General features: G+C 40.5%; 1 protein-coding gene across 4 annotated transcripts in view; it reads left to right on the forward strand.

Annotated features, from left to right (window-relative positions):
* Positions 1-2,312: 2,312 nt before the first annotated feature.
* mapk8ip1b (mitogen-activated protein kinase 8 interacting protein 1b) overlaps positions 2,313-24,348 on the forward strand; it is a 72,584-nt gene continuing 50,548 nt past the window's right edge. The window contains exons 1-3 of one of the 4 annotated variants that reach the window (XM_039795137.1): positions 8,113-8,176; positions 11,197-11,278; positions 19,063-19,174. In XM_039795137.1, coding sequence (XP_039651071.1) covers positions 8,134-8,176; positions 11,197-11,278; positions 19,063-19,174 — 237 coding nt within the window. In that variant the 5' untranslated portion in view covers positions 8,113-8,133. Of the gene's footprint in view, positions 2,436-8,112; positions 8,177-10,987; positions 11,279-19,062; positions 19,175-24,348 lie in introns of those variants that run through there. The other 3 variants (XM_039795138.1, XM_039795136.1, XM_039795139.1) reach the window with 3 other exon arrangements.

A 24,348-nucleotide genomic window follows, 5' to 3' on the forward strand; every position in this document is an offset into this window, starting at 1 on the left:
GTTCTCAAGGATGCACACATGCCATCTCAACCGGTTCTCCGCATAACCTGTCTCTTTTTCTTTCTCCCTTTTCTCAGAGTGGCACGCTGCGTTCACTCGGCGTGAAGCGGGTGTCCGCTATTCTCCACGCGTGCTTTCTAACAATCGATGATAGACGGCTTTATTTCTGATGATGCGGTGGGGAGAAATCTAACCGTGGCGGACCGCCACTTGCCAATCAACATAGAGGAAACACTGTTGTAACCATATACTCTTAACAGAGTTTTGTAGATGAACTGTAATATTATCATGCAGGAGAGTGGAGAGGGAAACACTGCCAGTTCCATGAAATCCACTTCAGATGATTGACCTTTTCAAAGCTAAATATGCATTTGTATTAAAGAGCAATTTACCAAGCTAAACACATGAACAAAGTTGGCTCTCCCAGCTGCATGAACATGTCTAATGATTACTATTATTATTATCTCATAAATGGACAGAGTAAGGATGAAAATGTTACTTTTGCATCCAGGTGAGTGCAGGTTTTGTATCTTTTAGCTAAAGTTAACTACTGTCAACACAAAGATGACTTTGTGTCTCCGAGACATTCTCCAGACTTTTCTTTCTGACTCATAATGTGGCAGAAGATTTTATTCATGAAGATAATAAGCAAATACTCCCATATTCACGAAACTCAAAGTAAACTGTTTACTGAACGGCAGCCAGCCCCTATCATATACCATGGTCAACACTAGGTCTGCTTTTATTGTTGTCAACAGCACTGGAAGAAGTATTCAGATCCTGTACTGCAGTACAAGTATTAATACCACACTGTAAATATACTCTGTTACAGTAAAAGTACTATATACCACACTGTAAATATACTCTGTTACAGTAAAAGTACTAATACCACACTGTAAATATACTCTGTTACAGTAAAAGTCCTGCAATGAAAATGTTACTTCAGTAAAAGTGTGTAAGTATCATCAGAAAATGTAGTTAAAGTATTAAAACATTGTAGTGTGTGTAAAGGGATCCAACCAGTTGTGTGTTTAATGGTCTAATCATCTCAGCAAGGAAACACTGCGAGAGGAAGTAGGAGTACTGCATTTGTAGCAGTTACAGTAGGTTTTAAGTTTTAAGTTCACATAACAGTGTGCGAAGTAAGTGAATGATATGAGCTTATACCTGAAAAATCAGGGTGACCTTTCACATGTTAGGGAATTTTTGTGTAGGACAATATTTTGCAGGTATGTGATGCTTTAATGTTTGTTTTTCAGTCATTCATTGTAGCATTTCTTTGATAGGTGAGGACAGATAGGGTTGGAAATAGAAAAACATAGGGGAAAAAGGACAATGGGATATAGAATAGAAGACAAAATGAACATGGGAAGAAAGAAAAGTAGGGAAAAGCAGGAAGACAAAGGGAAGAATGCTTGATTTTTTTAAAAATATAGATTTCTGTTTTATACTGTCAATATCATTACTTTTTACAGTGTTTCTGTGTACATTGTCGCCCTCTGCTGGTGTCCCTCTGACATTACTATTTAATGGTCTTATTCTTGTTAAGGAATATGCCAACATAGGCTGCTGTATGCAATGTGACTATTTTGTTATTTTGTTTCACAGTGTCAGAAAGGACAAATCTAACAGCTTTGATTCTCAACACTGGATTAATAAAACTGTTATATGCAGACCAGTGCCACGAATTTGATAAAAGTACTGGGTCAGAACCCTATTACAGTTGAATGTTGATGAAAAAAAGCAAAACTAGTGAAAGTCCCGCATATATTGAAAGATAAGTATGTCAAGCTGTATGGAGATTAAAAATAAAAATGATGCAAAAGGCATGCGAATTTTTCTGATTGATGCAGCCCCTTAAAAACACAGCATCATTGCTCAGTTTATATATATATATATATATATATATATATATATATATATATATATATATATATATATATATATATATATATACATGTTATATATATATATATATATATATATATATATATATATATATATATATATATATATATATATATATATATATACAGTATATATACTGTATAGGCTGCTAATGTCTGTGCAGTTGAACCATGTTTATTAACTTATTTTTAAATTCTGATCGAGAGTTCCAGATTTATAAAGATGATACAACCATTTTTGGCCAAATATATGGCCTACATAACACATTTTCGCAAATCCTGCAAAAGTAAGGCCTATCAATATTATTTAGTCATTATTGAGTTCAACTGAGTTGCTATTTTTCCCATTGTCTTTGAAGGCCAGCACCCTATCGCAGCATCGGCGGACTCTCAGGTGTCTCTGCGTGGGCGTCCGCACAGCGGAGCCAATGAGGAATAAGAACGGTGCGGCATGGCGGACAGAGAGAAGAAGAAAGCCAGCCCGCCGTCTGGCCGCAACATCCAGGTGAACTCCCCGGCCAGCTTTAGGTAACAGCGCCCGGCGAAGGGAGCCTGGGGAGGGGGGTGCCGAGTGGCCGAGTCTGTGAATGAGCCAGCGAGGTTCTTCAGAGCAAAGGTACTGATGCTGGCTGATCGGAGCCGCTGCAGCTGCGTTTGGCAGCGCTCAGCTTTGCGGGATTGAAGTCGCAGTGTGTCGTGGAGTCGCATGTTTTGGGTTTGGGCGTGTTCTGCCCCCGGGGACCGAGACGAGCGGTCTGCTCCCTGCATCTAGGCTACTAGAACCATATTCTTAAATATGTCGCCTACTTTTTTGGTAATCTGCTCCAAACAGAAATCCGTGTAACAACTGTAGCGGTTTTAGGTTGCGGGTGTTGGGGTTTTTTTTTTTTTTGTTGTTTTGTGTTTTTTTTTTTTATTTTTTTGTTTTTTGACAGGGGGTTTTTTTTTTTATATTTTTTTTTTTCAAAAAAAATAAAAAATTTTTTTTATTTTTAAAACCACCCTACATGGCTTAATATTGGGGGGGAGTTTTCCCAACCCACCAGTGATAGCCTATCTATAGAGTTACTCGTTGCAAACCAGTGACTAACAGTGTTACTGTATAGTGCACATTATGATTAGGGGTGGTTATTAGGACTCATGGGTGAGTTTAACAGCAACCTTATCACAGCTGTATCATCACTTTATTTGTTTAGTAGTTTTGATACAGGATGTTTTGTTAGGATTTTGCCTATTTGCAGCAGGCTTTTAGCATAAACATTTTTAATAATATTTTATGATAGGCCTACATTTTGACTAATATACAGTACAGGCCAAAAGTTTGGACACACTTTCTCATTCAATGCGTTTCCTTTTTATTTTCATGACTATTTACATTGTAGATTCTCACTGAAGGCATCAAAACTATGAATGAACACATATGGAATTATGTACTTAACAAAAAAGTGTGAAATAACTGAAAACATGTCTTATATTTTAGATTCTTCAAAGTAGCCACCCTTTGCTTTTTTATTAATAAGGGAAAAAATTCCACTAATTAACCCTGACAAAGCACACCTGTGAAGTGAAAACCATTTCAGGTGACTACCTCATGAAGCTCATTGAGAGAACACCAAGGGTTTGCAGAGTTATCAAAAAAGCAAAGGGTGGCTACTTTGAAAACTTTTATTTTTTCGTAGTATAGAAATTGCATATTTGTCTAATAAATTAATAATGGCTATATTGTCCATTATAGTCACAGTCCCTACCACATAATTAACTTATGGCAATTTTCCCAATTAATTACTATGAAGTTATAAAATATTTATTATTGTCTGGTTATAGTATTTTCTGCCCAGACCAAAAAAGCAGCCTGAATATGTGGGCTCTGGGAACTTGTGATGGGCTTTTTTTTGTATCCGAATTATTAGAAATGAGTTGCATACAACATGATATTAAGTCAATATGAAAATAGTGTTGCGGAGCTAGATAACACAGACTTCAGGTAGAACAGGTCAAATCGACATGTTAGAGAGCTGAGCAGGACGAGGGATTAGCTGCATGCTGTTGACATGCTTTTACACTCAAGGTGTCTCACACACACACACACACACCCACACCCAGAGACTCCATACAATGTTGCCTGAGGACAAGCTGTGATTCTTCAGTGGCATGACTGGGTGGATGGAGGTCTGTGATCAATATACCCCAGTGAGACAGCAAACCCCCAGGCTCAGTCTGTCCCTGTCTCATTAGCTCAGCTGCAAACAGGCGGATCAACAACCATCTTTCTCTACATTTTTATCACAGTGGCATCAGAGTCGCTCTAGCAGTGTTTGATTTGTCTGAAAGAATTTTTTTCACCAGTAAATACGATTTCTTTTCAGTGTCTGTCTCAAAGTCGCACAGAACAAACAACCATCAAACCATCAGGAGAAAACAAGCAACAGAAGCAATACAGTTTCAGTAGCACAAGAAATAGCAAGACCTCTGATCCAAAGGTCAACTGAAGCATGCAAATTCAAAACACCAGACACCTAAGAGTACTACTCAGGCTCCTTAATCATTCATTAATGTTGTAAAGGATTAACTCTAAGTCAAACTCTCTCTCTCTCTCTCTCTCTCGAATATATATATATATATATATATATATATATATATATATATATATATATATATATATACACACAAAAACCAGACAAAATAGATTACAGAAGCAACAAAAAAACTATTACAAAAACTAAGAAATGATGTCAGCTGTTTTTTTTAAACAGTTAAAAAGACAATTAAGAAAATGATTGATTGATATTTCAGAGTTGTGTTGGCTACAGTTAATCCACACCATCGGGGTTGGCCCAGTCCCAGAGCAGCCATATGTTGGCATGTTTTCCTCCGTCACCCTCCCTGCCTCCACACACTGTGGTCGAATCCTCTGTCTCTCCACAACCTGACTGAGATACAGGAGCAGCTCACATTCAAATCTAGATTCAGTCCTAAGTAGGCCTGTCGCGATAATCAATAAATCGAAGTTACATCGCGACATAAAAAAAAATGAGCTCGATAATTTTTCCGGCCGCGATAATTTCCATTTGCATGCTTGTTTGTTTTCCTCGTCTCTCTCTACCAAAGAGACTGGAGGACCACTCGGTCCTTAGCGTAACGAGGAGTGAACCCTCTTGTCAGTCGCATGGTCTTTGGGGGGGGGGCGGGACTCCAGGCGGAGAGAGAGACAGAGACAGACAAACGCGAGTTGAGAGTTGGAGCAGGGTTTCCCCGCAGCACTTTGCAGTTAAGGCGCGCACAAAAGAAAGTAGGCCTATATGAGCGATATCCACCGTGTTATTTGGCGTTTTCTCGCTCTTTTCAATCCAAAACCACACAGCTGACAACCTGCAGGTGGAGACTGTGGAGACGGGCTCGGACATACACGCGCTGGTCAGTCTCGCAAGCGGTTTCAGGAAAGTGGCTGCATGTTTCCGACAATGCACAGAACATTAACGGTATAAGCCTACAGCGCCGCTGTCCGCGCGGACACTTTGTGGAAAGTATGTCAGAGTTGCACGCGTGTGTGTGTGTGTGTGTGTGTGTGTCCGTACCCTACGCTCTCGAACCCTGAAGAGGACCAGAAGCCGCACCTTCGCCAAAATGAAGACGCGAAAAACAGAACTATTTTGGTACATTTACTCGCCATGTGGCAGATAGCCATACAGATAGATTTAATTTATTAATTATATATTATTTAAATTTAATATTTAGAGTTAAATAATTGTAAAATGTAGTACAGAGTCTGTAGTCTGAGAACTTACGTGTCACAAACGGCAATTCCACAACTGTACATCAGCGTGAGACGACTACATACTAAAGGAGATCAAAGACATGTTCTGGATATTTAAAATGTCTTCCAGTTCCAGTGTTAAATATTATTTAGAAATAAAAGTGTATTGATCTTTGAAAAGGTGTACCTGTATTATTATGCCATTATCATTATATTAGATGCAAATGGTCTCCGATGACAATATATTATCGCTACGCGCATAATTTCTGGGACAATTTATCGTCCAGCAAAATTTGTTATCGTGACAGGCCTAGTCCTAAGGTTATTTAGCTTTTCATGCCAGTGACCCCATTTTGAGGCCCCTAAAATGCTCATTGTGGATAGAGAGTTCTAAATTGTCATATGAGAGTTAGTACTACAGATTTCTGTATTGTTTTCAACGGTATGGAGGTAACAGCAAATATATTTTACAGAAAGGCTAATAGATTAGTAAAATCTAAAACAAATGTGGCGTGATGGCGTGCAGTTCATATATTCACACTGACTGTACAACATGGCATCATGACTTTGCGGAAAAATACACGCCACTTTCCTAAAGCCAAATGGCGTGTTACTTGTACGCATTTTGAGCTATCCGCGTGTATGTTCACGCTGTGTACAGCGGATGTAAACATACAAACGGTGTGTTATCGCGAACGTGCGGTATCGCGTAACGCGAGAACAACGTCCGCACAGCGTGTAAAAACAACAACAAAAAAAGGTTGGGTTTAGGAAAAGGACATTGGGAAAGACTTTAGTAACACAAAAAACGACAAAAACACGAAATAAAACGACAAAAACACGACAGTGACCAACGTCACACGCTTAGGAAAACAATAAACGGTTATGTTTAGGAGAGAAACATTGGGAAGGCTTAAAAAAAATAAAAAATAAAAAAACGGTTGATAAACGTCACACGCGGGACACGATCACGGCTCTGCTGGGTGAAAGTCCTGTGTTTTACCCATCCACCCTCCCTCTGCGGACTTCCATCCTTCATACTCACGCACTCGGCACTAATTCACATGTAATGTAGGTCAATGGAGGCCAAATAGCGTTTCATAAAGACGCTAAAAAGTGATTATGCGTCTTGATAACACGCCAAAATGGCATCTGATGGCGTGTCATACATATGCCACTATATGAGACCAGTCTGGACTGTGAGCGATGACGACAAAATTAAAAATAGTGTTTTAGTGTCATTTCTCAGGTTCACATCTGTGAAGTGCTGCTGATGGCTGAAACTGCATTTGAACATCAGTGTTCATGCTGGAGATGAAGAGAGACTGTTCAAACCTTCACGTCACAGCAGATCACTGACTAAAGGTGCTGACACACTAAGCCGACGGCCGACCGTTGACAGAAAAGCCAGTCGCGTACCCAAGGTCCAAAGAACTGCCTCGGAACACACTGAGGCGACACCGACTTGAGAAAAGTAATACGTCTCCATAGCAGCAGGCGGCGCTACTCTGTATTGTTGCCCAAGAAATGAAAACCGGCAGCTGATTGGACGCGAATGCGTCCACATGGGTTTGTTTTTCTCGGAAAATTCAGAGCCAGACTGTCATGGCAGCCGTTCAGAATACGATCTCATATTGGACTAAAATAGTTCACCAAGACATGTTTCTGAAAACATTTTAAGCGAGAAATAGGCTGTGTGTCTGTGTGTGTGTGTGTGTGTGTGCAGTTCCTGAATCTGTCTTCATTTCAGATCAACAAAGGTCAGTTTAAAAGATTTTCCTCAGATTTTGAGAGACTAGTCACCTCATTCCGCTCCCCATTTCCGGGTGAGTCCCGACTTCCCTGACATGTCAGGTCGGCCAAAATGAACGCCGACAGCCCCCCAGACTGACGACGGCACGGGACACACCGAACAGACTCGAGTCACTGACCTCGCCAGACTGTCCAACGGCCGATTTTTGGCCTAGTGTGTCCACACTTTAACACGTCCTCACAGATATTAAATAAAACACTGAGGATGTCACACAATGTAGTATACACAATCATGAAAGGAAAGCTGTGGTGCAAGCTGTATTTTCTCAAAAAATATCTAAACTGATCAGCTTTACCAATTTATTTTCTATACTGGGTGTACTGTGCAGCTATGCTATAATATTTAATTTTAGCCCATGCATCTGGTTTTGGGGGATAAACTCATCCAGGACATCCCTGCTGTCTGTTGTTAAGTGTTGTGTTGTATGTATTTTGGTGATATTTTGGTGGCTAATTGGTGGCTAATTTAATTGAAGCTAAGCTTGACCGCTAAAGCCTGACTTTTCATGTTTCATAGCATAGGCCTTCATTTATGTGAACTGTACCTTTAAATGATCTTGCACTGTTGATCATGTGTGGCACAAGAGGGCGTAGCAGGAGATTCTATCACTGTGTGTGTGCGTGTCTGTGTGTGTGTGTGTGTGTGTGTGTGTGTGTTAAATGTCAATTATGGTTTATTATTCCTTTTTCCTGCAGTTTTCAGGTAGGAGAGGAATGTATTTTTGAACATACTCTGCATTTAGTTTTGTCTTATATTAATGGATGATGAAAATATGAGACTTTTTAAGCTTATGTGTATGCATATGTACAGATCACTGAATAATCAACAAAGTGCAGAAGTGTCCATGATCGCTTCCTCTCTCTCTCTCTCTCTCTCTCTCTCTCACACTCACTAATTATTTTGCAAACCCTCTTTCTTTTCTTTTATCTTTTTGCTAAAGCTTCCAAACTGATGTGACTCTGCTGATAAGATCTGCTCAGACAGATGGATTCACAGGGTGTGGGATGTGAAAAGGATGTGAGTGAAAAAGGCGGGGGGGGAGGTTAAGAAGATTTTGAAGTGTCAGTTTCCCTGATTCACTGCACAGACTTTGATGTTTTCTGGGGGAGGGGAAGCTTGATTTCAGGGTTTTTCAAACAGAATAAGCGTGTAGTTTTTCATCCTCAGAGAGAGTGAATTCAAATTGAGCTGATTTGAATTTCACCCCCAGTAGAAGCTCACAGAGTGGACACTTATTGCTCTGGTTGCAGTTCCCCCACGCTCATTATTTACTGCTGTCGCTCAATTCTGCTGACACAGCACGTTCCACCTAATGGCACCTCCCCTCTGCTTATACAGTACATGTCTCCCTCTCCCTCTCTCTCTCTCTCTCTCTCTCTTTCCCCTCTCTCCCTCTCCCCCCCTCTCTCTCCCTCTCTCTCCCTCTCTCTCTCTCTCTCTCTCTTCTCTTTTAAAGACAGGGCTTTTATTCCTATTTTTCTTACAAGTATTTATTATTTTTTTAGACACTTACCTGTATTCTCTCATTTTAATATGCTCTGGATGCTGTTAAAAATTAACTAAAATCTTTCCTCACATTTTGTGAGGACATTTTTTGGACATATTTGTGGAAACAGCAGTAAATCACAAGGGGGAGTTTCCTATGGTTGACTGACAACTGAGAGCCCGTGTTGCTAGGAGATGTACCGCCCATTTCTGTGGATCATTTTTTAAATTGGTGTTAAGCTGCAGTTCCTTCCTTCAGATGTTTCACATTAAACACTCCCAGGAAAGGGAGAAGTGATGTCCTACCAGCTGCTAGAAGGCTTTTGATGTGAAACATCTGTGCAGGAAGTGTTGAGTAGAGATGTTCGGATACCGATACCAATATCTGGTGTGTGTGTGTGTGTGTGTGTGTGTGTGTGTGTGTGTGTGTGTGTGTGTGTGTGTGTGTGTGTGTGTGTGTGTGTGTGTGTGTGTGTGTGTGTGTGTGTGTGTGTGTGTGTGTGTTCCATAGGTTCTGGCCAGTTGCCGAGGTCATGCTGGATGAACATATGACTGTGTGTTGGCAGCTCAAAGTGCAGAAAAACCTTGACCTTTCTGAAGGAATGGTTGAAGCCTGGGTTTTGGTTTTCCAAAGCACAACTGAACTGCCAAATTAAATCATTTTGCTGTTATTTGAGCTGCATTCATTCAATTGTGGCCACTAGGGGCAGAGAAAAATCAAAACAAGTTGATAGACAGATACTGTACATTGAAATGTCATAAAGTTGTTATAGCTTATCCTAGCAAACGATTGCCTGGTTACATGTCCAGCTGACACAAAAGCAATATGATCAACACACTACAGTCATTTTTTTGTGCAAAAGTAAGTCCAATATCTTCCCCTTTTTTAGCTCTGATCTGGTCTTCTCCAACTCATAAATATCTAGCCGTTTAGCTACTCTCTTCAATAGTTAGTCACGAACTTTGTCTGTTTTCCATGTGGTGGACAGGTAGGTGAGGTTGATGAGAGCGGAGTTGTGTAGTAGGGTTGGCTAATCATTTTATTATGTCATACAAAAATATTGATTAGTGCAGCTTCAACATGCTTTGGCCTATAAGATGCTGGTAGGAGGTTTTAAGGTCAGCAGGGTTGACATGGTTAATGGACTGACAGTTCACTGCATGTGCACACAATTCCACACATATTGATTTTGAAAGGAAGCTGACCCACCTGCCTAAAGAGGCAAAGACTAGCACAGGTTAAAGGATTATTCTGGTTTAATCCAAGTTTGACATTATTTTTGTAGGTTTAGCCATCACTTCGTCGGCAGTAATAACATTGTACTCATCAAGTTAATGGCTAAAATCTGGGAACACAGTGCCCTGTTGGACTTTCAACAAGTGTATGCTGTAAACATCCCTCACAGTTTACAGACCGACTTCCTGGATCAGATTTACCCACCACAATTACCGTTGTTGTGAGCATTCAATTTTCTTGCAAAATGTGCAATGCAAAAATTGGATGCAATTTTCAGTTTTACCTCAAAATAAGTGGTTTAGATTGTGTGGACAAACTGTTCACCTGGTCTTCTGACTGCTTGTGTTTTATGCCTTGTCTAGCATCTTTTTATCAATGGTGCTGTGTTGCCAGACCTTAGCAATTACTCTGGGAGAGTGCTATATTATCTTAACTGATGGAGATAAGAAAATAAAACCAAAAGACCCAAGTTGTGGTAAAACGAATTATTCCTTACGAGGATGAATTAAGAGAGAGAGAGAGAGAGAGAGAGAGAGAGAGAGAGAGAGAGAGAGAGAGAGAGAGAGAGAGAGAGAGAGAGAGAGAGAGAGGGTTACATAGATATACAGAGAGATACATATATAGAGAGAGTGCATGTTTGTTTTTATGCTTTGGCAACACAGATGTATTTATTTTTGTCATGCCAATAAAGGAGAGAGAGAGAGAGAGAGAGAGAGAGAGAGAGAGAGAGAATTATATAACACTACTTCTCTGTGGCAGATTCAGCTCCTCTGCTTTAAATAATTCCCCCCTCTATTCCTCTATCCCTCTGTCCTCTGGATGAGCGGCAGTAGCAGCAGGGCTCTAAGTCGGATGCCTCTCCCATCGACCTGGAGGAGCGGCACCCCTCCTCCCTCTCCTCCGGCTATCTTCCTGCTCACTCCTCCCTTTCCAGAGCCCCCCCTCCCTCCTTCACTTTCTAACCCCCTTGCTCCCTCTTTTCCTCCTCCTCTCCCCTCAGCTGTAGATGCCCTCCTCACTTACACTATGGACTCGGGAGGGGAAGGAGAAGAGGGTTGGATGGAGGACCAGTGGGAGAAATGGTAGGGCATCTCTCTCATTCTTCCCTGTGCGTTTTATTTCTACTAGCATGCAGCAACATGGCTGTGTGTGACCTTGCGAGCGTGGAACTGCTAACATGCCTTTTTCTTGCTACATATGTTGTCTCCTCGCATCTTAAAGCTCAGGACAGGCATGCCCTTGAAGGAGAGCGGATGCATATGGCTGTGTGAATGATTGTATCTAAAGAAGAGTGGAAGAGAGCGTGCAGCAGAGGTTGCTGGTTTATATTGACCAGAAATAGGACCGGAGAAGCCACAGAAGAGAACACACTTCACACTTTATGTTTGGCTGTGTGTGTGTTTGTGTTGTGACAGCAATGTCGATGTAGGAGATGCGCTGTTTGGATGGATTTGTTTCTTTGGAGTTTGTTTTCATTCAGTGGATGATGAAGTAGGGGAGTTGATGGGACGGTCCTGATCCTTGTCCTGGTGCTGCATATGTACATACAAATATGTGGGTGGAAATCTAATTCAGTTTTTTTATTTTTTTTACCTGGGGGGAATTAGGTCTATAATTAGCAGTTCATTCCCTTTTTCTCTTCACCTTCTATTGTGGGAAGCATTTTTATCATCTGTTTTCATCACAGCATAACCTTTTTCCCACTGTAAACTACAAAACAGGGTCTTTTTTGTAACAACCTGTGGGTTTGTGGGGACATAAAATTCTGTTGAAAGTCAGACATTAACTGATCTACTCCTTTTTTTATCTCAGTAATTTTCTGTGAAAATCTGTTAAAATAAAAAACGACGACGACGCTTACGTTGACCTTGCATGCTGCTTGTGAACAAAAACTGCAGTCAACATTTGCAAGCAAGCAGTGGGTAAATACAGTGCTGTTGGGTCATAGCTGGATTCAGATAAAGACTAATGAGCTGCCCAGGCCCATCATGGCCTGAGCGCCAGGTCGTGCTGTCCTTCATTAACACAAGCAGAGAGACAGGACGAGGAGGCACAAACAAGCCCCCTCCCCCCAGGAGTTTGTCCCAAATCCTGAGTAAAACAAATTGAATCATCTTTCCTGCAGTGTTGTTGCCCTCTGGTGTCATTTAACAACATGTTAGTCTGTGATGTCACATTTCTGAAGGGACATTTTGAAACCTGCACTCACAGAGCCCAAATGAAAATCCTATTTACTGTAACTAATACTGGGGTAGTGGGCGAAAGATCGTACATGCAATGACAATGGGATCAAAATCACTGAATAGCACATCAAATAGTAATATCTTTCCTGGAGAGGTGAACTCGAGGCTGAAGACAATAAGTCAAATCAACCAATGAGACTCTGACATCTAGTGGAAAAGAATATAGATACTTAAAGAAATGTTTAGGGTCTTCTCAGGTGACTTAGATTTCCTGCAGCTGGTATTGAGCATCTGTTGGAGAACTACATCTTAAGTTGTGTCTGTAGTGGCCCCAGCATTGTGCTCTGATTTTTTTCATGTTACATGAGGACTCTTACACATTTGCATGCTGCATTATAAGTCATTTTGAGTGTAGTCTCGCATTACCAGACCTTCCTCCACAGAGCTGCAGAGGAGGGTCTGGCTAGTCCACACAGCATTCCTGGATGGGAGAAAAGCATGCTCTGGTTTATTGGCATTTCTTTAAACCAATCACAATCGTCTTGGGCGTTGCTAAGCGCCGGACGGAGCAAAGGCACCTCTGTGAAATAGCCTGAGGAAGGAACTTGTTTTGGTGGAACATGTGTACGTTCAAAAGTAGTTTTAGTCGTGGAACAGAAAACTCTGATTGGACAGATAGTCTAGCTAGCTGTCTGGATTTACCCTGCAGAGATCTGAGGAGCAGTTAACCATAGTCCTCACAAATCCACCGGAGGTTAGAACGCCAACACAAAGGAAGAGGAAGGGGACGGACATCCGGCGGCACCAAAACAATCACGTTAATGAAACGTCGTCGATATTGACTACTTTGAGTCTAAACAGAAACAGCTGAGCACAGTAGCGTCTTCTGTTCTGATGGATGTTGTTCACTCTTGGCAACTAAAACATGATTAAACATTTTAATAGTTATGCCTACGCAACACCAAACACTTAAGATCAAGTCAGCGTTGAGTTTAAAAAAAACTAAAAACCAAGTTAACATGTGACAGTAAGATGCAAACCTCTCTCTGGTGTCCTGAGCTTTGTGTACCTACACATCCACTCCAACCTTAATCCAATTACTTTTGTTCTGTAAAAAAACAACACCTCATGAATTGGGAAAACAAGTGAACATAATATAGGCAGCATCTAAATTTCCCCAAGAACTTTGTTGGCAGAGCAAATTAACAGTATAAAGATGTTTTCTGTGGAGACAGGGCTGGTCCAACATATTTCACACACTTCTTGACATCATTTTGACATAAAAAACTGTAAATCGGGATGCTGATATTACAACTTTTTTTAGCAATTCCCCTGTGATGACTGGATGCTCTTTAGGGTCCTGTGAGTAACGGTCACAGTGATAATATCAGTGTCAGCCTGTTGTTTCTACGGTCCAAATGATTTGCTGTGTTTCACTTTCAGTGATGATGACATAGTAGATGTGTCACAGGGATCTCATTGCCTAGACAGCCCAGCCAGTCTGCTGAGTCAGCCTGCATTGATCACTGAGGGTGCTGGGAGTTTGTGAGTAAGATGATGGGTGTAAGCTGTACAGGAATACAGTCCCAGAGGAGGCTAACAGGGATATTTAGGGTTCTGGATTTTCTAAGTTAATTGGATGTTTTTTTCTTAAAAGCATTAGGTGTGTGCTTTTGTATGCATACCAATTATTTTCATAATAAGACAAAGTGTGAGATATTTAGAGCATCTCGGTGGCCTAGGGGGTCAAGTGTATCATGTGACTGCAATGGACTGCAATTTGTTAGATGTCACCCCTCTCTCTCCTTTCTCGATAAAGGCAAAATGCCCAAATGCTAATTGTAAAAGTCAGCGTGAAGAGTTTTAGGAGGACACCGTTGCTGCGGTAAATCTCACCAGGCATTTAGGGTGTCTTCCCACTTTGGGCAATTCCACACCTGAGGCTGTTTTTCTTGAGAGTTTGCAACTTTTGAAATGGTATGGACGCTACCGTCAACTCAGATGTGGTCCATAAAAGCATCTCTGTGTGTATTATTTTGTCCACCCCATTTAGATCAGTGGGGGTATGCTAAATAATAGAAACACCTCTCTAAAGTTTAAACCAAAACTGAACATTATAATTAAATTTAAATATTATATTTGTTTTCCAATAATGATTCTTACATCTTTTGTGACTGTGTGTGTGTCTTTCTTTCTTTTGAAATTACATATAAATGAAGCATTAAACATAAATTAGTATTAAACAGGTGTTTGCTATGATATGGACATTGGCTAACAAATTACATTTCATCACATTCACTTGTATTGCTTAAGTATACTGTGACCTTAATGTTGCTGTCAGGAATTAAGTGTCCACTATTGTGGGAACTAAAAACAAAAAATGGGCCACTTTTTGCTGTTACAGACGTAGGAGATCAAACTCCCAGTTATCATGTATGTAAACTGAGAAAACAATATCACCAGCATCTGTGATAGGTTTTCACACCATGACTGTGATGTGAGTGTACATCCTACCCTGTAATGTCTGAGCCTACACTCTGTTGGTTTCTCTGGTGTCTGCATCCCTCTTTACCCACAATTCACTGCAGCAAAGGGGTCACCCTGTCCTGTCCAGGTGGTTTATCTCCCGGCACTTAATTTTCTCCTCCCTCCCTCCATTTATTTTAGTCCTGATGACTCTCCCATTCTCTCACTGTCCGCTGCCTCTATTTGCACTTTCCTCTGGGTTTAATCTATAGTCGTGACATCATCCTCTCACCTCTTTCGACTCCTCTCCCCCTTTTGTCCTTGTAAAGCACCAATTAAAGATCAAAAACATGCAATTCAGGGTAAAAATAAATGACATACTTATGGCTGACTGGCTCTAAATGGCATGCAGTCATTCCTTTCCTATCCTTTTATTTCATTTCCTTTACTGTCTTTTCTCTCCTCTTTTCTACTCCACCTTTCTCCTCCTTCCTGTAAGTGATGTTGATAATGGGGACTCCCAGGAGCATATTGATTTTGTTCCTCTCCCAAGCATCTGTCTGTGTTGTTATAAATTACATTTGTAGTGAACTGATACGTTTTTGTTATTCACAAGCAGAGCAGTGTCCCCAGACTAAAACCTGCAATGTAATTCAGATGGGACAGAAACAAAAGTTCAGATGGTGCCTTTAGCCAAACGTTGTTCCTTAGTGCTGGTCATGCCTGGTAGGTAAATGCAAGAATAGTTGAAGACATATTAGCAGAACTGATGTACATGAATGATAACCATGCAATCATTCAATGTGAAGCATTTGTGCACATCTCTTTACAATCATTCACACAAATTCAGTAACATGTTAATAGTCTAATTAAAAGATTGGAAATAAGAATAAAGAACCACAATGACTGTGAATGCTTCAGTCAGTCTTTATCTTGCCTGTCAATAAATCCCATACAAGGACCAAAACCAACAATGCATTAAAGACTTTTCAGACCAAACACCAATAACAAAGCAGGCCTGTTTGATTCCTTCAGGGAATGATCGTAAAGATTTACAAAGAATATATTTACGTCATTTCCTCTCTAACTGGGATGTTTTGGGACTGATTTGCAGGGATTGCTATGAACGGAGTCCACACGGCTATACACTGCAATGCAAACAACCCAGAGCGTTTCTTTCTCCTATCCCAGAATGTATGTGTGGTGTAGCCAGACCTTACTCCACAGCGCTGTGGAGATAGGTCTGGCAATGCGAGACTAGCCGCTACATAATATTGCATTTTAGGTGGATGAAAAATTACGAACAACCTAAAGAGTTAATGCGTCTGCAGCTTTGTCAGTTGGAGGATTGTTCAGTAAAGGTCTGTGATTCCACTAGATGATTTCTTAATGTCACTTTCTCCATCTGTTATTGTCTTTCTATCAGGTGTATTTCCCATTTCAGATCCAATATTCCCTAGGTTGCGCCTCTTTCTTTCTCTTTCTACCTTTCCATCCTTCAGCCATCTCCTGCTTCCTTCAGGGCGTCATTATAGAGGTAAACAGATGCTTCTAACCAGGCTATTTAACTCCCATACCCATATTCCAACACATGATGGCTAAAGATGGCCGCAGCTGTGCGTAATTTTGCAAGAGGAGACAGCTGCAGTGTCGGTGTAGCCAGAAATGACATTAGCATCATGCATCAACAGGGGGATCATAGCTCTCCAAGTTCACCAGGTTTCTCTGGCAGCTGGCTTTTATGCTCTTTGTGATCACTGCCATCTTCTCTTTCCTCTCTCTAATAACATTTCCCTGCTCTCTGAGTCTGTCTGTTACGCCCAAGAGGCTGCAGGGTAAAGAGATAAAAGGCGGACATAATTACAGATGGGGAAAAGGGATGCTTTGTTTACTGGAAGCTAATTGAATCCTGCCACAGACAGCAGGACAGCATTTCCATGCCTGACACTGAAATGATGGCCAGGGTTGCTGTAAGAGCAATCAATCATGTTCTTCATTGCAAAATATAAATGTTCCTCCTGATAGTTTTTAATGTCCATTGACACTTGAATGAAAAGCCAGTAAATTAAGGAGTTGTGTGCCTCCATGTGCACTCGACAGCCAGAACTGCCACAATTTGTTGATATGCTGGTAGAAAACTGATGCAGATACTGATGCTTTGTAATGAGAAGGTTGTTCAGCTTTGGAAGAGGCTTGCACGTGAATGAGTACCTTGTATGATTAGCTGTTTTGTCGACTTAAACGTTTTCCAGTATTGTTGGTTAGATATATTAACAACAGGCCTGATTTTTCAATATTTCTGGTCCCCAGATTATGAATTGTTTTGGTATCCCTGGTCCATTGCCCAGCCCCACTGTCATGTGAACATTCCCACAGTTAAATAACCATTTGCATTTTGCATAATTTCAAACTCTGCACTCTGGAAAAGTACCTCAGAAACATTTTGTTCTGTCATTGAGTTAGGGTTGGCTCAGTCTTCTTACAAGCTTGTTGTGATTTTTGTTCTCTCAGGTTGAGCTGCCATCTGTGATGTTACATTTCCAACTACCACTATGATTCATCATCACATCACTGTAGGTGTTTACTGTAGCTTTAAACAGACTGCTAATACTTAACCAGCCAGTCACTTTTATTTTTTGTCATCCTGCCTGTACTTGAGAAGAATCTCAACTTACTTTTACACAGTGTTGCCACAGTTACTTTGAAAAAGTAACTTAGTTACTTTACAGATTACTTGATTATAAAAGTAATTTAGTTACTTTACAGATTACTTGATTTTAAAAGTAACGAAGTTAGATTACAAGTTACTTTATTATTTACATTCAGCAACTGCCGACAACACCCCCACAGCCTCAACATAAAAATGACAACCGGTTTACTGTGAGGCAGCTCGGCGTTGCCAGTAGTAGGATCTGGTTTATTATGGCACGAAAGAGAGTGAGTCAACCGTGTTTAAGGGCAGCATTTCCGCTACAACATACCGCCCGACCAACTTCTTCAACTCTCCCCCACTTACTGGTTTTGCACCGAAGTCCAGCTTTTGTTGTTTGGGTGGTGGGGGGCCTCCTGCTCTCTGCTTCCCACCACCTGCTGGGACTTGCTCTGTAAGTTTGACTGCAGTGCTGCGACTCCAAATGTTTCTTCAAATTTGACGTAGTGTTTTTGTAGCTAGATAGCACTTTGTCGCCACCAGCACAGAGTGTACAACCAACCTTAATATTGCCGTCTTTAGCTGACACAAACTCAAAATAGTGACTGTATTTCCATCTCTCTCCTCCCTCCATTGTTGTTTACGTTTGTGTCGCTGCGTGGTAACGTGACCTGTCCTCAAGCTGAAAACGTGACTTGTCGCATACGTGACTTCACTCCCCGAGACACAAGAAGAAAGCAAAAATATATATTTTTACTAAGGAAAATGACAAAAATAGTAACGCACAGTGACTTGGATAAGTAACTTTAATCTGATTACTGGTTTGGAAATAGTAACGCGTTAGATTACTCGTTACTGAAAAAAGTGGTCAGATTAGAGTAACGCATTACGTGGCATCACTGCTTTTACAAACATAGCAGATGGAAATATACACAGAAATGGCCAAAATAAATACTAGAAGTTTTGTGATTGTATTTTCAGAATAAGAGCATACGTTATTTATTAAAAAAGTAAGCTTTGATAAAGTAGTGAAGAGCTAAAATTGTTTTAACAATAATGATAACACTTTACTTTGAACCCCCCCCCCGTATTTAACATTTTTAATACTATATAAACATTTTATAAATGGCTTATAACACACTATAATGCTTTTCAAGTATATTTGGGTAGATTTATTAATGTATATTTATCACCAATTACAGTTTCTCCCATGAGGCCATGTTTCTATATATTAATACTGCCTATTGAATTGAGTTAACACAGTTCATTAGTGAATATTTATCTAAGAAATATGTATATATTCTTAATTACATCCCAGAAAAACATGGAAAGCGTATTCTTAGCTACAGTTTTATGTTGACAGGTGTGACCAGAGCTTGTGAACCATGTCCATGTGTCATTGGGCTTGGATTTAGGCCTGGAGTTGCCACCCTGTCACACAGATAATTGGGTCAACAAAAGATTTTGAGATGTACTGCGGCTTTGGACAAGTGCTAAAGGATTAACATTGATTTTTCTTCTTCTCTCATCTCCTCCCCTTCTCACTCTAATCCTCCCTGTCAACCAGGTTGACCCATGACATCAGCCTGGATGAGTTTGAAGATGACGACCTGTCAGAGATTACAGAGATCACAGATGAGTGCGGGATGAGCCTCAACTGCAATGGCCCAGATATAAAGGTAAGTGGCCTCCATAAAGAGGTAGTTGATCTCATTAAATAAACCAAGCGACGCACAGGTCTGCTTCAGAGCTCCGTGTGTTTGAGTCTGAACCATAGACCGGAAACGTCACGTCACGGGAACATTTGACGCCCTAGGCAATCGCCTAGTTCGCCTATAGCAATCACCGGCCCTGGTTATAGATATAAGTTATTGTTACATTATGTTGTTAATAAATGTTTTAAATCTGACAATGTAGTGTGGTACATTGTGAACAAAGGTCAGATATTATATTGCATAAAAGTCTAGCCTAAAAATGGAATAGCAACCTGTGCTTTAAAGAAAATAAATGTAAAAATCGAGAATCTAATCGAACCGCGACCTTAGAATTGAAAATATAATTGAATCGAGGATTTGGAGAATCGTGACACCCCTATTCACAAATCTGGTAGCACCAATACTGCTGACATTCAAACGTTCTCCCTGCCAAGATTGTGGTATGATCTGGAGTTGATACTGTATAGTTTTGGGAACTCTGAGTCTTGTGTGTTGTTTTCAGGGTACGTCAGCTCTCATCTCATTGGTTGCACTGGGAGAAATCGCTGACAAACAAGGTCAAAGTTACTACTGATGTTGAGGTGCAAACAGCCAGGTTGTGCTGATGCAAGGTTTACCGTCTTTTCTCAATATTTCACGGCAGAACAACACTGCTGCTGGTCTTGACTTATGTCCTGTGTACAGACGTGTATAAAGTACTAGAGACCCATACTTGAGTAAAAGTACAAGTGCTCTATCAAAAAAGTGACTTGAGTAGAAGTAGAAGTGCTCTTTAAGCACCGCACTTAAGTAGAAGTACTAAAGTATTCAACATTTTTTGTACTTAAGTATTGCAAGTAGTTAATTTTAAAATGTACTACTCAAGACTGAAAGTATTGTGTTATTTAGTTATTAAAGAAAGCAGTCAAAAGTTTGAATATCATATTGTTTATATTATGTCAAATGTTTAGCCAAGGCTGTAGCCAAAGGAATGAACAAATATTAATTATATTATATTAAAAATAACAAATATTAACAAATACTGAAATAAAATGTACAATTATCACACTGTGCAAGTAAAATAAACATCCTCTCCAGCACAGTAACGATTAAAGCCCCAAAAAACGTATCCCACACTAGCTAGTAACATGTGTGATGTAGCTACAGGAAAGTTAGCCAGCTAGCAACACACAGATAAACTAGATCAGCTTCACATCACAGGGTCAAACATCCAGATAAACTAGATCAGCTTCACATCACAGGGTCAAACATCCAGATAAACTAGATCAGCTTCACATCACAGGGTCAAACATCCAGATAAACTAGATCAGCTTCACATCACAGGGTCAAACATCCAGATAAACTAGATCAGCTTCACATCACAGGGTCAGACATCCAGATAAACTAGATCAGCTTCACATCACAGGGTCAAAGGGTTAACATTCAGGACTCACTGCAGACTCAAACAACTCAGGAATAGATTACTCTGCTGCAACAATGGCTAAATAGAAAGAATACAAACTTACATCGTCTCTGACTTCTCAACGGGCAACTGTAATGAAAAGAAACATGATGTGATCTCTGGGATTTCTTATGTAAATTACGTAAATAGCGTACGGAAGTAACGTAGCCGTAACTACACACACTGTAACCTCCACAGTCTCCGCAGCATGAGGAATTCACAATAGTAACGAGTAATGTGCAGCACATAAAAAATGTATCGGAGTAAAAGTATTTCATTCATCGAAAATACGTACTCAAGTAAAAGTGGAAGTAGGAGAAAAAAATAATACTCCAGTAGAGTCGAGATGCAACCTTTTAGTACTTAAGTAGAGTAGTGAAGTAGTTAATATACAGCTCTTCCTGTGTATGGGGACATAGTGTATGTGTATAGTTCTACCAAGCTGATTGCTCGTCCACATGAATGAAAGGGAAACATAATACTATATCTGAATACAGCTCTCAAAGGACTTTTAAATTTATTGGACAGAAAGGGTTAACATTGGCATAATGACATGTATGATGTAATGCAATTCCTCAGAGTGAAAGGAATTCATTTCCAGAACACATAAACCCATCATTCTGTTTTTACTAGTTTCCTCAGTTAACATTTTCAGAAAACAAAGAGGAGCTGCTGATTATGTGCCAACGTCTACAAGAGGAAGAGAAGAGGCTACAATTTTAAGATTTTAGATTTTTTTTTTAAGGTGCAATATGTAATACTGACAACTAGTGTTTAAAATAGTTACTGAAGTAACAATTGAAAATACTGGAGCGAGTCGTCTCCCCCGCCCCCTCCTTACCAGACTCCAAGTTCACAGAGGTTGCCAGGCTGAGACCGCAGCATCCATAGTCTCGCTTTGCCCCTTTACCCTCCTCCAAAGGGCGCTGAAGGAGTATCCACAACAATGTTGCTAAAGACTAGCTAGAGACGCTAGTCTCCCATAGCCAGACATTACTCCACAGCACAGCGGAGTAGCTAACGTTAGATGCTGGCTATATTGACAGTCATAAAAGCCCGTGCCGACAGACACACTTTTTCAGCTTAGAATTACGGTGAGAACCGCTAAAATCTTTGCCGTCCTCTCCACCCGACTGAACACACTTTGTCTTAGAATTATGGCAACTGGGGCGTAGTGTTAATTTTGTCACCTATTTTTAATTTAGTCTTAGTCTTAGTCTTCTGACAAATGTCCTTGTTAGTTTTAGTCATATTTAGTCATTCACATATCCTTTTTTGTTAGTCAAGTTTTAGTCGACTAAAAGTCTCGTCTAATTTTAGTCAAAAGAGAACTCAATATATCTTAGTCAAGTTTTAGTCAAAACATTTTAGTCTTTTTTTAAATAACTAATTATTTCTGAGATTATTTCTGATAACCATTTCAGTCAAATAGTCATATAAAAATAAATGATATAAAGTTATATAAATATCAAGCCTCTTCTTTATTTCACCAGTAAATTCCTGTTAAACGACAAAAACAACCACTGAATAGGAAAAGGGTATTTTACAATAACTTTGAATGAGGCGAGTTTGAAGTGAATGCAACATCTGTGTTGTTTTTCAGACAACGGCAGCTGCAGACTGTCGTACGTCCCCCTGTTGGAATCCTACACGGTGAAATACAGACAAACTTTACACCGTTTAGCTGTCAGCATTTTACTACAGCTGCTAGCGTGTAGCGTGTAGTGTTAACTAGCTAACGGTAGGCTAACATTACCTGCTGTCAGGTGTAGTGTTAACTAGCGTCCCGTGCAGCGATGTTTCGGTTGCCTCTAACGTCCGTTTAGGAGCATCAGAGAGAAGCGCAGGCATTTAAGTGGCACCAAAATCCACGTTGCTATTCGGTCCGGTAGATAACGGCCGTTAAGGCACCGGTCGGGGCCGTATTAGCACCGGGTCTCGGTACCCAACCCTAGTAATAGCTGAATATTTTATCTCATGATGGAAAAGTAGAGACGATTGTAGACGAAAATGAAGAGAGATTTTATCTTAGTTTTTATTTTATGCAAAACATTTTAGTCTCGTCTTTTTTCATCAACAATAATGCATGTTAATTTAGTCTTAGTCAGCGTTTTTGGACATTGGCGCAGTCTCGTCATCGTCTCGTCTTAGTCATGGAAAAAATGGTTGTTGACGAAACATTTAGTCTTGTCTCGTCTGACGAAATTAACACTACTGGGGCGGCCTCTAGCTCACCTAGTAGAGCGTGCGCCCCACGTAGGCTGAGTCCTTTGCAGCGGTTCGAATCCAACCTGCGCCCCTTTGCTGCGTGTCATCCCCCATCTCTCTCCCACCTTTCCTGTCTATCCACTGTCACTATCTAATTAAGGGAAAAAAAGCCCCCCCAAAAAACAAAATAAGAATTACAGCAACAATTGCTAAACCCACTGCAAACTCACGGTCCTCTCTTCATGATCTACAGCCCCCCTCTCTTGGCTTGAGATAACTCACTCACGTCGGCTACGGCTGCTGAACAGGCTACACGTTGTAAACAGCTGTAGCGCGCTGGGTTTACATGTTTCCAGGTATATCTGGCAACTCAGCCTGGCTGTCAAACTGGGCAGTTGATACCAACACTCAAACACACATTCAGTCACCGAACGGAAATTTCCAAAGGAGAAAATACTGGCATTGTTGTCAGAAAAGATAGTGTTTCAACTTAGCATGTTTCCTTAATATCTGATGACGCATTGGGGTCATTTTGGGATTTATTACAGTAAATGTATTACATATTGGACCTTTAAATCCCTTTCATTCCATTTATATTAATAATAATTTCTCTGATCTTTAGAAAACTAAAACACTAAAAATAATGAGGCTTACACAAAGTCTCCATTTTAAATGCTCCGTTCTTAAAGTAAGTGTCATTTTGTCCTGAACAGCTGCTGCATTCAGCTTCCTGTCAGCAGAGGAAAGAGGCCAGAGGCAGAGGGCCTGATAGACGGCGACAGAGCCGCTCTGTAAAAACCTAGAGTCTGATCACATACGATTGGCCCGTCGTTGCATCCTGGTTATCTGAATAATTCACTCTGAGCTGTTTACTGTTTGTTTCAGTCCTCTAAGACTTTGCTAAACTGGAGACTTTTTTTGGAAAAGAAAGTTTTGGGCGCCACAGACCCACTACCACCCTGGTTTTCAAGTTTTATTGGCATAGAACATAGAAATGAGTGTCATTAATGAAAACTGGAGCGAGTATGAAGTGCTACTATGAGAAAGGGAGATGTGGGGTGGTACAGAGAGAAAATAAGCAGAGGTAAATGTATTATTCTGTCAGATCTCTCCGGCTCTGTTCCCAGTGAAACCCTCATCACCTCCTCCTCCTCACTTCAGCTCTGCTACTGTAACCAAGGCAACAGGAGGGTCGAGGGGCTTTTTTTCAGTGTCGTTTATTGGAGCAGATAGAGATTGTATGCCTCCGTGCCGGCGACAGCCGTGGCCGGAGGCATTATGTTTACGTACTTGCGTCCCAAGCTTGTGAATGCGATATCTCAGGAACACCTCGGGGAATTTTTGCACAAACATCCACTTGGACTCAATGATGATTTGAGTTTGGAGGTCAAAGGTTAAGGTCCCTGTGATGTCGTATAGGATAAAATGATGAAGTGATGACATTTTATATAAGGGCAACTGTGACATCATAATCTTCTCCAAAAATGCT

This window comes from Perca fluviatilis, chromosome 3, assembly GCF_010015445.1.
Source record: "Perca fluviatilis chromosome 3, GENO_Pfluv_1.0, whole genome shotgun sequence".
Lineage (NCBI taxonomy): Eukaryota > Metazoa > Chordata > Actinopteri > Perciformes > Percidae > Perca > Perca fluviatilis.